At 38.4% G+C, this 16,220-nt stretch overlaps 1 protein-coding gene across 1 annotated transcript in view; it reads left to right on the top strand.

The window, feature by feature from the left end:
* The first annotated feature begins 394 nt into the window (after positions 1–394).
* LUZP2 (leucine zipper protein 2) overlaps positions 395–16,220 on the top strand; it is a 171,783-nt gene continuing 155,957 nt past the window's right edge. The window contains exon 1 of the mRNA XM_021280041.2: positions 395–759. Coding sequence (XP_021135716.2) covers positions 698–759 — 62 coding nt within the window. The 5' untranslated portion in view covers positions 395–697. The remainder of the gene's footprint in view (positions 760–16,220) is intronic.

Raw genomic sequence — 16,220 nt, 5'->3', positions numbered from 1 at the left:
GTTGCTTCAGGTGATGAAGAGCTTTTGGGGATTACATCAATGTTTCAAAACACTGTTCTGGAAGCTATTGTCTGCACTTACCTTCAGCTGGATGTGGGGCAGGGCTGAACGAACACCTAATTGAAATAATAACTTATGAGCTGGCAGAAATGACAGTTTTCCAGAGGCGGTGGCAGGCTGACCCGCAACTTGCCCCCGACTCGCATCTTGTATCATCGATCTTGTCTAGATGCAGTTCAAAGAAAGATGCTAATTACAGAATGTTGGTGGTGGTTTCATTGTAGTGTTATTATTATTATTTTTCCTCCAGGCAGGATTTCTCAGCGATGTTGTGCCGTAACCTCGGAGCGCAGCTCCAGGCGCCCCCTGCCCATCCCGCCCCCGGGGCGGGGGGACCTGCGCACCCGCCCGGCCGGGGCCGGCAGGAGGAGGCGGGTCGGGGCCGGGCGGGTTCTCTGTGTTGGCAGCGGCGGCAGCAGCAGCAGCTCGTTGTGCTTCGTGACATCACTCCTGGAGCTCCCATCCCACTCGGAGCTCCTTTCCTCACTCGTTCCAGCGGTCTGTCTGCTCCGGAGGAGCTCGGAGCCTCCCCGGGCGAGGCGAGCTCGGGAGCTGCTGGAGGAAGATTCGGAGGGAGGAGGGAAGGGTCGGTGCGAGGGGGATAGTGAGGAACGGAACACACCAGAGCAGCTCCAGGATGAGATTCCTCTCTGCTTACTACTTGCTGCCTCTCTTTCCTGCACTGGTCTTCAGCGCTAGGTGAGTACCGAGAGCTATTTTGCTCGGAGTTCCCTCGTTTGCTCTTTTAGATTCAGTACTTCCAGTAGAAATAATCCAGATTTCAGCTTTTACTGGGCTGGTAAGTTTAGAGCAGATAGCTTCTCCGATTCTTATCTCTCCCCCTTCCAGTCCTCTAAAAGATACTGATTATTGCCTCGGTATTTCTAGGCTTTTTTTTGTAATGATGTAGAACAGCTGCTCCGGTGCAAGTTGCTCATGTGATGTAGCAAGACAGTAACAAATAAAGCTTTATACATATAGTAGTAATAGCAGATAGACTCAGCTTCATTGGAAATAAGGAAGCCAAACAGCTGAAACTGAGAACGTGCTGAGATTTTCCCTTATAAAGTGTAAAAGTATAAACACTGAAACAATCTCATCTCGGTTTAGGTTTTTATATCTGAGCACAGACCTGGGGCTTTTTTGCTGTGAAATGCAGGTGAGATGTTGCAGTGTTATCGCAATGCCAGGAAACGTGTTAAAAAGTTGCTGCAATCTAGAAACACTCCTTTCTGTACAAGTATAATCACTGAGAAAATGTGATTAAAAAAAAAAATCTCTTGCAGCTCAAAAATGAAACCTGTTCTGACCATGTAGTGTTGTAATAAGATAATGTATATTGCTCCGTTGCTCGGAGATAGTGTATTCTCCATGCTGTAGACACAGCATGTTCAGCAAAGAAAAGATAAGGCTGAGATGCTCTATCCCGTTGTCTTGATGTACACAGATGGAAAGTTAATGCTGGGTACAGAGCAGATCTGTTGTAATGACATTGCTTTCAGTGCAGGCTTCTTAACTTTCAGTTTCTTGTCAGAAAATCAAGCTCAAATTTGACTGTGGTATTTCTCTGCTGCGTTAGAAGTTTATAGGGTACTTATAATAAGTCTGTAAAGCGTGTTATCAGAGGATATATTTGTCAGGGAAATGTGCCTTTCCCTTTATTCTTGGTCTCCTCATGCAAAATGAGCATTGAAGCAGCTTTCTGCAGAAAACACTGCATGTTTTAAGCCTTAAATGCTCACTGGGAATTAAAATAAATAAATAAAGGTATACCTGCTAAGTACTCAAAGTCAGGTCCAGCAGGAGCACATGTCTGTACTACTGGAACACAGACAAGTGATCACTGTGAAAATCCCTGAATAGGAAAAGGCCCGAAGGCAGGGAGAGATCGGGAATATCAAATGTTTCCGTTATTCAGTTACTTTAGTCCTTTGGACGGGGTTGTTATTGTCGAGGGAAGTGGGTACTTTTTGTAGCACTTCTGATTTAGGGACTCTGCCGTGCCAGTCCATACGAATCACTCCAATGCTCTTTGAAATACAACGCTTAGAGGGAAATTGTGGTGTGTTGTGATTCAATAATTATTCCTCTGATTTAAGAAGTGGTCTGAGGAAACATGCACTAGTAGTCGAGTGTGAAAGTTATTATCAATTCTGATTAGTAATTTTATGCATAGAGTGATACAATCATTGCTAAATTATGCCAGATTTAAAAAAGGGGAGGAAGCACCCAGACAGTTTTTGTAGATGCGGGTTTGAAACTTGCATGTGCTTGTGCAGGTTAAACTGTAGTAAAGAGTGATGTGGAAAACTATTCTAAATTTTTTATTTGATTGTTTTTATAAAGTGTCTTAAAACCTACTTGAACATTCAGGGGACTAAACTGGAACAAAGTATCTAGTGTAAAGCCCTAAAAGTACGTGCCTTATCTTCTTGAGAAGATATTACCTGTAAGAAAAATGAACTGTAGCTCATTCTTGATGATTGTGAAGAAATTTAAGTTCCTTCCCACCTTTCAAAAAATGATTGGACAGAATATGAAAAAGTTGAAGTTGGCATGTGAATACTAAATATGAAGATGATGGAGTTGTCATGTGAATACTAATTATGAACAGTATGACTCTGAGGAGTGGATATATTCTTATAAGCATATAATCTTGTGGCACATGATGATTTATGTTCTTATGTAATTGAGGGATGAAAATGATCCATGTGAGAGAAATTCAAGTTAAAATTCCACCCAAGTGCCATACGTGTTGCAAAGTGGAGTTTTACTTTTGATAGCAGGTTGGTCCTCCTGTTAAAAAGGAGACTGAAACTATGCTGTAGAGTTGGAGATTTATAGAAGTCCTGGACTACTCTTTTCAGCAGTTGCTTTCAGTCACTTTATTTTTAACTGGTTGTGTGGAACATAGAGTAATTTTTCAAGAGCACATGATGGAAGTTTAAAAAATGATACAGTGCTATCAATATGCCATCTACTGGAAAGAAATTATGCTTTAATCTCCCTCAGCAGAAGGCAATTCTGTCTGTGGCAGCTAGTATTTCTTGAAAACATATGGTTAATTCATTGGTTGGACCCAAACAGAGTAGACTTGCAGAACTAGTTGTGTTTGCAAAAAGCAGGGTCTAATATCTTGCTGTGGGAAATTGCTTAGCTAAGGCAAAGCATAAACTGTGTGGAGCAGAAAGTTTTCAATCTTGAGGATTTATTTTTAAGTTTGTACAGAAGCATGGTATCTCCACTTCATAAAGTGGTGCTGAAATCGCTGAGCACAGGACATGCTGCAGAGGTGGACAGCTGCTGCTTTTTTGCACCTTGTCTTGTGGTGATGCTACCTTCTGTGCGCCATGTCATGGGGACAATTTTGGAAGACCCCAGCATGCCTTTAAGGCTAATTATAAACAAATAGGAATTGATCGGTTCAACTCTGTTAACACAGCATGTTGTCTTTTCTTGTTTTATAGCATCATTTAAAAAATACAGCTACTATTTTTAAGATTGCATTCAATATTAGCTTTTGATTTGCAGAATTGTATGCAGGTAACTTCTCAGCATGATCTAAAATCATATGCATGAACCAAATGCCTATCAATTTACAGAAAAGTGATGTTTTTGAAATGAACGGTCTTTTCTGTTTTACCTGAACTTGGTTTTGGTGCATTTTTGAGACACAATGATAACTCTTAAGCCTATTACCAGTTGGTTGTGTTGTCAAGGAGATAACAAGATTGAGGTGTATTTACCTGTCCAGTTAACTATGTATGTTTTGATGGAATAAGTAAAAATTACTGCTCTAAAGTCAGTCCCATTAAAAGGGAAACAAGTTTTTGAAGGTGAAGTTAACTTGGTAAAACTATTCTGACGCTGGTGTTTTCCTGTCTACTTTTATATTTCCTTGGACTGCTTGGTATAGGCAGATCTAATGAGATGGTTGTGTACATGTTATTGTCTCATCCTAAGCTGGAGAGACCTAATTCAGAAATGAGTCCCGCTGCACTGAGCGCTCAGCGAGTGCACATAATGTACAATAGACTCAGGGTCTGATTCTGCAGCTACTTGGGGTGCTTTTGTGTCCCCAGACACCTGATTATTCCAACTAGAAAACTATTTGTAGAAGGCAATACTCGTATGAAGTCAGTCATTGGCACCAGTAACTAAGATCTGCAGTCCTGATTACCTTGTCTAATGACGCTTGCTTTTATCCAAAAGGAGAGTCTTCTGAATGTTAATTCAACATTGCTACTCAATGGCGGGGTACTTTAATCTCCACTCACCAAAATATTTTCTTCTCCAAATGGCAAAAATTTGACTCTTTAGTAGCAGTTTGATGTGAAACAAAGCTTTCCTTTCCTTCTGTGACGGCAAATTCTTTTTTGTATATGTATGAAATGTGTCAAAGGTGCAAGACGTTGAATAATTTGGTTGAAATAGAATGCTTTATAGCAGAGAACAGGGTGATAAACCAAACAAGGTACACTTTAAAGACAACAATAATATTGCTACTACAGCAACTCATTAAATGGATGCGCAAACAGGGCTGTAAAAGGCAGAACTTATTTTAATGGCAGAGAAATGACTGGCTGTCATTCTTCTCTAAAAAGTGCAGTTCTCTGGCTATCTTACTACACTGAGGTTACAAAGCAATCTGTAAGTCCTTGGCTTGTGAAGAATGCTACCTCTGTGTTTTATGGCAGGATAAAAATAGTGTGCTCATTTTTGGGAGGTGGATGTTGCTTAACAAAGGTATGGTTGTTGATCTAGTGTATGTCTGTTGTTGGAAGTGAAAGAAATATAAAGAATTTGCTTAATTTATTAAACACAGGATCCTAATTTTAATGCTTGCTTTTTTTCCCGTGGATGCATTTTCAAGGTCGACTGATTTTCTTTGTTTGTTGGTTTAGGTAATTATTTTTTAAGGAATATGAAAAATACTAATATCTTTTCCACCTCTTGGATAACGGTGTGTGAAGGACTCGGTCTGAGACATAAGGAAAGATAAAGAGGAACATCTTTGTGATAGGACAAGAGGAAATGGCCTCAAGTTGTGCCAGGGGAGGTTTAGATCGGTTATTAGAAAAAAAAAGTTGTTCCTGAAAAGGGTTGTCAGGCATTGGAACAGGCTGCCCAGGGCAGTGGTGGAGTCACCATCCCTGGAGATGTTTAAAAGGCATTTAGACAAGGTTCTTAGGGATATGTTTTAGTGCCCAAGTTAGGTTATGATTGGACTTGATGATCCTGAGGGTCTTTTCCAACTGAAATGATTCTATTATTACACTGGGGTGAGGGAGGATAATGTTGAAAATCCTTGTTTCTGGTTCTTAAGTCTTTTCCCACCTTAGAAACACTTTTTGGTCTATAATCAAAGTAACTGTTTATCATTTAGACTAATTTGAGAGTAGAGGGAACCCTGGTCCTTCTGAGACTTGGAGGTGGAAGAACAAGGCTCCGTGTGCGGCGCTGCGCTGTGGTGGAGCCCCAGTGCCATTGGGTGCTCCAGCAGGCAGCCAAAAGCTGTTCTCAGTTCTGAGACCTCAAGCAGCATCCCTCCTTTTCCCCGTGTCTGAGGGGGAACACTGCAGAGTGGTAGCAGACTTCATTAGCCAAAAAAGATGATGCATTTTTGCTGTTGGTTTGGTGGATAATGGAGACTGTCTTAATACTGTGCTTTCTGAATTCTTCCAGAAATGCAGGGACGTTAACTCAACTATTTGTCTCCTGCTTAGAATTCCTTTCACACTTACTTTTGCTGTCTGAGTTTTCTGGGCCGTGAAAGCTTTCTGATTTCTATCAATGTGGATGATGATGCATGTTTGGTTAATGGCTTGTAAGGACTTATGTTTGAGGTACAGAAGTGGCATTTAGCATATGGCTTGCAACCTTACTATACCTGAAGAAGCTATAAGCTTTATTGTAAACTGTGTTTAAACATAATGGGACAAATTTACTAGTGTCACAGCTCCATTATTTCAAGGAATGTATTTAGCTTGATGGCTTTATTTTGATGACTTATAAGCAAGTGCCTAATAAAGCAAACTAGAAGCTACTAGGTGAAACAAAAGCTTTTCCTTCTTCGGGGAGAAAAGTTCTGAGCTCCACTGATGTATTTTAAAAAAACAAAAAACAACCACCACTTCCCCAAACAAACAAAAATCCTCACCAAACCAAACAAATACAAAAAGACAACAAACAAACCAACTAAACCAAAGCACCAGATGTGTGGGCAGGAGGAGCTACTTCTACTTCTCCCCTCTGCACGAAGCAGAAAAGTAAACCAAAACCTGCTGTGAGTGGACTCCTTTGGCATCAGAATGACTTTGCTTAAAGCTAATTTGGGAATCCCTGTACTTGAACTGCACTATATATGCATATAGGAATACGTGTGTGAATATACACATATATTCTTAATGCTAGGCTCATGTAATAGGTTTTGCTTCTTGGTGTTTGCAGCCCTTCTGTAATAGGGCAGCCACACGTTTATTCTGCTTGTTTGTCTTGCACTTGCAGGGGGGAGGAGACCTCTTTTTTGGTCAAAAGTTTTAAATTTTATGGGATTTTCTGCTGTTATGATGGGGCTAATTTTTGGTTAAGATTGATGCCCTTGGAAGTGGTACACCTGCTATGTTATTGTATTATCTGGGCTAAAAAGTTTAAAAGTGCTCCACAAATTTAAGCTCAGCAACCTAAATTAGAAACCCCGAAAATAAGTCTGTCTCAGTTTGGCCAGAAATACTAAAATAGATTATTTTGTGATGTTTTGTCATTGTTGTTTCTGATTTCTGGAGTCTGAAAGGAAGAAGGAAAAAAAAAATGAGGGAAAGAAAGGATGCTGCTAAAATCTGTTGTAACCTTCAGGAAAGACTTATTTTAGATTTGATCTGATTTACAGTTAAAATATTCTTGAAGTTCCTTGTGATCTCAGGTAAATCTCGAGAATCTGTAGAATCAGGTATTAATGTAATGGAACAGCTGGAATTATGCTTGTTATGCTATGTATAATCCACTTCTGCCCAGGAGACTTGCCGCGGAGTTACTTTTGACATTTTAATGTATTCTTTGTGTTTACAGAAGTTAAAATGCCAACACTTTCCTGTTTCTTTCTCATTTATTAATTTATAGCTAGGGTAGAATATAACGATATCTTAACCTAAACTTGTAATACCTCTTTCTGTGAGATTGTGTGTTCGATATTATTTTCTATATTTAACAGTAGCCTGTTCACAGATAGTAATTCCTCTGATGTACCGCTCTGCAGACAAATAAATCTCATTTATGCCACTTGTCAAAAACAGTGTTTCTTCTCATTATCTAGTTTTGCACAATGGGTGCGCCAGCTGCCTTGTAGGGGTCAGATCTGTAAGTATTCTTGGTATTGAAGACAAGTAATGTGTTTGTCAGAAAGGATAAAGACATTGCATACCATCCTTCCATCTTAATATTGTGGGAAGGTTTAAGATGTGCATTGTTATATTTGCTATTTCAAACACATCAGAGTGGCAAATACCTTTTAGAAATACTGAAGAATAAATATGGCATTGTATCAAATAGCAGTTTTTGTGTGACACTACAGATTTTTCTCCCTGTCTTCCTGTGCTATTACTTACTCATCTTACCCCTTACTTCATATCACTCCTATGTTTATTAATCCTTACTTTTACTGCACATTATCTTAGCAATGCTTTTTGTAGTGTTCACTCTGAAACCTCTGCTGTATTTGAAGCAAACAATACTTCAATGAATCAGGAGAGAAATCAATGTGTATGACTCTCACAAGCTGAAAAAATAGGTGTGTATGGAATTTCTCAATGTCTTACTTGTCGATATTGATTGATATCTTCTGTGCAAAGGAGTAGAGAAATGTCAGAAATTCTGGTGTGTTTTGTCTATATCTACTATATAGATAAGACTAGTATGCTGTTAGCTGGTGTATTTTACCCATACTGTAAATTTTTCCAGCCGCTTACATATTCTTATTGTTGTCATTTATGAATGCTCGTATTTTGTTAATTTATGGTCACAATTTTCTTGTGTGAAATAGGTTTGCTTCTCATTTGCTGAGAAAGAAAGTGGAAGCTGGTTAAAAAAACAGATTTTACCCACTGTCATACAAATTGCAGCACTTAGAAAACCAAGCACATATTTGCTGAATACTATGTAATTGCAGAACTAAGACCTTTCCCTTTTAGCTGAAGATGGAGCCGCAGCAGAACATCCTTCTAACTTCACACAAACTTTGCATGTTTGTGTTCTCAATGGCTTTGCTACTGTCTTCTCACGTAGAGACCTTCAAAACACCTTCTGTGATGGGACAGGCAGAGATTCGTGGTAGGATACAGTCTCTCTAATTTGACTATAATGTAACCTTTTAACATATTTTCAGTAGATGTTAGGGGTTGTTATAAAACTTTATTTGGTTGTGGAAAAAGGGAAGACACATTACTTTGTGCTGTAAGTGGTAAAGAAATCATGGTTGTTTACCAGTACCATATAGTTGTTGGATTCTCAATCACTTTCTGTCATTAGTTGATGGGATGACTACAGAAGTAGGAATTGTGACATTGTACCTCCAAATTGCTTGGCAAACCGGGGGACCGAGAGTGATGATAAGCACAGCAATACACTTTGTCCATCTGGTGTATGCCATCCTCATCATGTCCAAATGATTTTTTCAGTCATGTGTTTGTTTCAGAGTAGCCTTTGGCAGCAAACAAGGAAAAGAAAGAAGTGTGGTTTTACTGAAACATGGAAGAGAAGAGTAAAAAATAATGTGTGGAAGAATTGAACTGACAAGACTGAAAAGCAGACGTGCTCTGGGTGGCATTAGATTATCTGTTGAGGGGGTTTCTTCCTCCTGACGCAGCGTAATGAAATGTGTGCTCAATGTGCAAAGAGAGAATGTCCCTCTTGCAAATGGAGAAATAAAATCAATTTTACTACTGCTTCACTTACAGCGTTTTTGTAAAGAAATATTTTTCAGGATGGGGGTGAACCTCAGGCAGGGTGGAAATCAAACAACTGTGTTTAGTATAATAAGTAGCTGAACCTTGGAGCTGCTTTGCTGAAACCGATCAGTTGCTGATTAATTTGTATTTTCTACGCCAAAAGATGCAATATAGCCATTGTATTCTTACCACTTATTCATGACTGGCAGAGTCCATCAACTCCACTGCAGATACACCCCTCTGTTCTACGAAGGGTACACAAGTTTCTGGCATGTGCTCCTCTGAAAATAGGCACTGTGGCTGTTTTCTTGGTTTTGTTCTGTTTTCTTCTTCCTCCCATGAAGGGAGCCAGGATTTTCCAAGGGACCACACATTTCAGAAAGGCTTAGTGCCTATACTCTGCAGTGGATTTCATTTAAGTGAGATGAACGAGTTTAATATGATGGCTTTTGAATGTTAAAAGCAGGCAGCGTGTTGGCTGCACTAACCTTGTGAAAATCTGAACATAAACGAGAGTGATATGCTTTGAAAATTAGACCGTTATTTAGTTTCTGGTGTGTATGGGGTATACTGAATAGTCATGATTATTAGAAATACATCCTGAACCTCTTTTAGAAAGTCCTTTTAGCTTGCTTTGTTTCACTCTCAGTTGAGGAATAAGGTTATTTATTTGGCCTAATGCAAATGATAAGGCTTGGGGAATGAACCTGTAGTCATGGTGCCTCGATGACAATGGGGTGAGGGGGGGGTCAGAACCCACGGCAGCATTGCTGCTTCCCTTCTGATTCCTTCATTAAGCATATCTAACTTTGCAATCAGGGCAGCCTGTGCTCTTTAATTTGGTGAAAAATCAGTCTCAAATACTGTTTTCCATGAAATCTCTGCATTCATACATGAATGATGTATGAAAAGAAAAATACACTCCTCAGGTGCACAGAGAGTGAATAGAGACTTCTCTGCAGTTGCTTTTTTATTTACTTGTAAAACAACTATCTGCTGTTCGGTATACACAGATGTGCTGTTATTTGGCACAGGAAAGCTTATGAAAGCAGGCATTTAATTTAATATTTTTCTTTAACTCACACCCCTCTCTTTGTCCCTGTTTCAAACATCCGAGTTTCTTCCCTAATTTTTAGTCAGTTGGAGCTCTTTTGGCTCAAGGGAAGATCGTTATCTGTTCCTGGAAGCAGAAAGAATGAAATTGCTGTAAAAACTAATTAATAAAACCTGTTTTAAAGAAATAATAATCCGTTCTTCAAATGGACTCTGAAAAACTTGCATTTCTGTCCGTTTTAATGTGATAGTACATGGTATTGTCTTTTTCATACATACCTAGACTAACAAAAATTAAGTAGCTTCTGAAATAGGAAACAATAAAGGATATGTATAGCAGAACTAAATGTTTCACGAATATTATATGTTCCCTTGTATGAGGTGAATCCCCCATCGCTGCCTTATAAAACATAATCTGAAAGGCTTAACCCATTTCCATCAAATAGGTGATACTGCAGTCAGGGTTAAATATTACAGCATACTCTCTGCTTTACTGTAAGGAAATCATATGTTTCTTTGTTGCTTAAGCTTGATGATTATATCACATGGTAAAATGGTACTTTTATGTGCAATGGAAAACCTTTCCCAATAACCTTTAGTCATTACAGGAAAATGAAGTTTTTTTTGCATTGGATTAAACTTGTAGAACAATATGGTGTTGACTGCCAGTGGATGGTGGAAAAACCTTGGAAGAAGTGGAATGGAATAATTTAATCTGCTTTAAATCTTTGCATGTTCTAGGGAATGAAATGTCCTTAAGGTAGCATGAGCCACTCCTGTAGAAAGACTGTTCAGACAGGTAATAGAATCTTTGTTCTTGTGAATGCTTGCAAGGACCCATCTGGAGAATTAAGTAGATGTGTATTCAACAGTTCAGTTGTTGACCAAACTGGAGACAAATGTACATATCCAAGCAATCCTCCAACTGCCTGATTTCAGGGAAACTGTGGGCAAGCTTTGCTAATACAAAGCCAGAACTGAGAAACTGCCACAGCCATTCTGCAACCTAATAGAATGAGATACAGTGTCAGGGGGAGATGATGTGAATGCAGACTGATTTTTATGTCTGTTAGAAGGAGGCAGATGAAAAGGGACATTAAATGGTGAATGAATAGATGGAATATTGATACTATTCTGGAGATACTCTACTTACCTATATCTTACCAGGGGCTTACCAGTGCTACTCACTGTATGCAGAGCTATGTATGTAGAATGTGAGCAAACATGGAGGGAAGGGGACTTATTCTGCTCTGCTTGTAACTGCTTGTGGTTTAGAAATTAGGGTATTGGATTAGGTTTAATTCTGTAAAATAAAAGCTTAAAAATTATTTTAAAATATGGCTTAAAAGTCTCCCAATAAGCAAATGGTAAAAGGCTAGCACTTCCACCTGAATCCTAGGGCAATATAACAGGTTCCTCTTGTGCTACAGGTACCTACACTCCATGGACTTTAAACCTCATAAGTGATGTACACCTAATTCTAATTTAAGGGTAAATCTTTCAGTGTTGTATAGAGAACACTGTTTTGTAGATTGCCCGTGTGTGTGCATAAATCTCCTTAGTGCTTATTACTTACCACGTACTAATGAGAATTCTTACCTGTTTCATGTTAATTTAATGCAAAAGAGTGGCAGAGGGAAATTATCCTCATCTGGAGAGGTGCAAAACATCATTGTGGGTGCTGATAAAAAGAAACTAAAGGCTGCAAAATTGCATCCTATACCACTAGTGTATTTTTTTTAATGTAAAAAGATCTCTTTTGCTCAAAGGTAAAATACATAAATATGTATAGTATTTGTGCCTCTGTGTAAAGGATTTCTAGTTGTAGGCACATAATGAAGTATGAAAAATTGATTTTTGGCTATCTTTTCTCAGTGACTTGAATAGATCTGTATGCTTCTGCTTGTATAGAGTGAAATGCTTTAAAACAGCTGTGGTGGGTGGTTTTTGTTTTTTACAAATAACATTGGGCTCTAATTTTTTGTATCCTGCCACTTCCTCCAAGTGCAAGAAATTATACTGGAGACAAGCATTTTTTTTCTGGCAAATATGTTAATCTGTAATTATTTGCTTTCATTTTTTCAGTCTTTCAATTGGACAGTCTTGCACTTCGGTGTAAAAATGAAAACTTTCTGTAGATTCCTAGTATTTCAACAGAATATTTTCTTTACGTTGATAATGCTCATTATTTGCTGACATTATGGCATAACTCTAACGCTGCTGAAAAAGTAGCTTGAGGGAATTGGTTTTGTGTTCAGTGCTTACTCAGCAATCTGTTATCTTGGTGGGTTTGTCCCAGCTCGGCTGGGTTATCAGTGTCATCTCCTGTTGCAGCAGCATCTGACACATCCCGAGGGCAGTTCCAAGCAGCTCCCTTATGTACATGGAACAGTGGATGCTTTTGCATATCTCAGCTGGCTCTGAGGCTTTTGCAAAGTTTGCATGGCAGGTACCCATCCAAATCTACTTCAGAGAAAGATCTGAATCTTTCCAGACCTCGAATCCTTTTGCGAACTGGCAGCGTTTTGTACAATCTCTAAATCCATGCTAAAAATGTTAGTTGTTCTTTTGAAAATTACTGGACTTGTAAAATTGGATTTCAAGCATGATTGGGCCAATAGGTGGGATAAGCAGAATCCTACATCCGCTGTTGAGTAATAATAATTAGAAAGAAACTGAGCCAAAATATTAAAAAAACCCTCCATGCTTCCACTACTTGGAGTAGCTGGGCTTCAATGTATCTCTGTATTCCCTTTAGTAATGAATGAAAATGTCAGTCTGTGTACAATTTTTACAGAGTCAACAAGGCATTAAAAAAAGTGAACTGTGATCATGGATACAGAACTACATAAATGACATGACAATGGTATTACGGAAAAAAAAGTTAGGCAATCTATTCTCCTTCAGACAGACATCAATTGGTAACTCTCACGTTTAAACAACATGTATTTCACTATTTACTTTCTTGAGAGTTGCTGCTCTTGCCATACTGTAGTCATACTATAATTACAGAAACAGTAGAAATAGTAACCTGTTATGATTAATATGTTTGCATTTATGCTGATCTACGATGGCTGAGGATTTAATGCTCTTTGAATGGGTGTTTTAATGATTATTTTCTGCTTGCAGTACTTTAGCCTTTCGACCCATGTAACAGCACGCTGTTCCTCAAAGAGAGACAGTAAAGTAATGGGAGCTTTCAGTCAACAATTAGGATATATACTTGCAGAAACCACTGGGATTAGAAGATATCGATCTATAAAATTGTATCCAACAACAGTAGTAGTCACTTCTGCAAGGCAGGTGACTGGAGCAAAGAACAGTGTTCCTTCTTTTACCATCATTACTATGCCTTGCAGCATCGTTTTCAATTGAGTCAATTTGGAATTGATGAAGTGCTCTGTGTTAGGCTTCAAATGCTTATTTGTGTGGAGGAGAAAAGTGGGAAGATTTCTTTTTCTGTTTGCTTTTCTTTATTTTCTTCCTTCAAAAGCTTGTGTGCGAATTAAGATGTGAAACTTGATTTAAGTGGAAAAAGGGATGAAATCCTGCCTTCGTAAAGGACACCCATGGGTGTTTTGGATATGCTCAGGGTCACTACTGCTTCCTTTGATTTAGGTTTTCAGCTTGGTACTAGTCCAAGGATCATTCTTAATGTGCTCGTGTAAGTACCTGTTTCTTAAAATACTGAGAATATCTGGATTCCCATTACAGTTTCATTTGGAGTATTGGGAAAAAATGAATGCTTAAAAAACAAATGAACTGGCAGTTTTGGTACATTTCTGAGCAAACTAGACTGAAATTCTCCTTGGTTAAACCTGTACAATCAATGTTTGTTGCTACAACCTAGGATACGTATAAGGAGCAGAGATTGGTTTTGGAGGTTCAGTTGTCTTCCAGATGTTGAAACAGGAATAACAGAAGAAAATACCTCTTTCAGCAGTATATGAAAATATAGTGTATATGTATTCATAGTGAACATCAAGATACAGTCTTTTAAAGTTAGATCTTAAGAAAATAAAAAACAACAAGAAAACAGCATAAAAAAAACTGCCCAGAAACTCAGACACCTTAAAAATGCAGTGATTAGTTATATGGATATTACAGTGTTGGAAGTGTGTTCTGTTTCACCCAATTGTTTGCTTAACAATAGCTTAAACATTTAAAAACTTCAGGCTGTGTTCACAAAACCACTGCGTTCACAACTATAGACCTCTTCCTATGTGACCATGGGATACTTCAATTAAATCGATTTCAGAGTAAATAAACTTTGAACCTTAAGTGAATCCATTTATAGACCCTGACACCACACCAGCCCTTTGCCCACTTCTGGTTTGAATTACTATTTTTGTGCTACTGAGTAAAGGACCTCCTTTTATATACAGAAACCATTTGGAGCAGCTCAAGTGCCTGTATTATAGTGTATGTAAGGCTGAGTTTGATACCTGGTTTCAAAATACTAGTTGAACAAACAGCATAGAACTTTCTCAATTAAAAGCAACAGATTTGTAGCTCTATCTTACCATTGAGGGAGGACCATGGACTGAGTTTTTTAGCTTAAAAAAAACCCAAAACCATCATCAGTTTTATTGTTTCGCAGTCTCTGTGGGTCAAGGTCGTAAAATTTTGCCTTGTTCAGCAGACACGTAGCTCTGGGAATATTAACTGACTTGGCAGGATTTCACTGGAGTAAAACTCGTAACAGACTGTAGCTTTAAATCGATCATTTGATCACCTTCAGTAATTACTAATGAAACAACCCATTTGACGCCGTTGGAGTCCTTGTACCATCCACTGACTTCACTGAATCACCAGGACTCTTGGAATAATATAAAGTTCCCAAGGACACCCTCCTAGCACGTATGGAAAGAGAATAAGGAAGAGAGTAAGAAATTGGTACTCAGTTTAGCGAAGGCAACACTCAAAGATTTTTTTTGGATGGAGAATTCTGATTTTATTTATAGACAAGATGGCTACAGATTATTTTTCAGTTTGGTCTTTGATGCTTAGCTCTAATGCCTCTAAAATAGAAAATGTCACTGGGTTAAGGCTTCTTGTGTGAAAGATGGTTGTTTTTTTAATTCTTCTTGTTTTCAGTTATCCCCCACGAGAAGAACATAAGTATGAGGTTTTACTTAAATTTACTTCATGATTTAGATACTTCGAATACTGACATACAGTGAATCCTACTTTTTATTTCTTTCTTTAAAGCCTTTTTTCCCTAATGCACACCTGATTTACTACTCATTTTAGAGTCTATGGAACCTCAGTAAAGGTGGAATGCATAATATACAGATCTGTCTCCTCTTTTTTGTTCAAGTTTCTTGGTTTACAGCCTGCTAGCATATTTACTTTGCTGTTCTTGATTCAGGATCTATGGAAGAAGTTCATGGATCTTGTCTGCATGATTCTGGGGTTATGAGAAGTCAAACTCTTGATTCAAATCAGAGAGACTGTCCCTTGTCCTAATCCTGTGAGTAATCTTTCAGGCTTTGCCCACTTCCCCTTTAATTTTGGTGTCCTGAAGGATACCGTTCTTCAGCAGCTTTATAACTTTCTATTTGCATAAAAAGGTACAGAAATTAACTGTATGTTCTCACAGTCCCATTCTCCTGCCAAACACAAAGTCACTCAGGGATACTGAGCAACCTGACTCAACTTCCTTTCATCTTTCTCTGAGAAAGATGGGAAATCAAAAACTTTGTGCTTTCAAGTTTGGGGCGGGTTTCTTTTTATTTTCCGAATGACATTTATTACTATCTGAAATGTCTGCTCTTAATGGTTATTGAATGGGTATTATAGTAGTTGTGAGACACCTATGAAATCTAGAGTGTTCTAGATACATCTTTAAGAGCTCTAGTTTGTCTCTTGAATATTTTAAGACTTTCATGCTTTAAAAGTTGTTTTCCTTTTATTTTTCTTGACGTTTGCTATTGAGAATGATTTGTAGGATATTACTAGTCCTCTGCATGAGTAGTGAAAACGACGACACAGAACGTTCCGGCACTTATCAAATTAGAACCGATCACCTTAATAATGTACTTTCTAATGTGCAAAACTGAAGAATACAGGCATGGCAAGGCTGTACTTCAATTTACCTTGGAATTCAATAGGCAACTCAAAAGAATAAAGTGTGTATCTCTAAGTAATTGGATATTGCACGTC

This window comes from Columba livia, chromosome 5 (assembly GCF_036013475.1).
Source record: "Columba livia isolate bColLiv1 breed racing homer chromosome 5, bColLiv1.pat.W.v2, whole genome shotgun sequence".
NCBI classification, from domain to species: Eukaryota; Metazoa; Chordata; class Aves; order Columbiformes; family Columbidae; genus Columba; species Columba livia.
The sequence above is the reverse complement of the archived record's forward strand: the minus strand, read 5'-3'. Positions and strand labels throughout refer to the sequence as shown.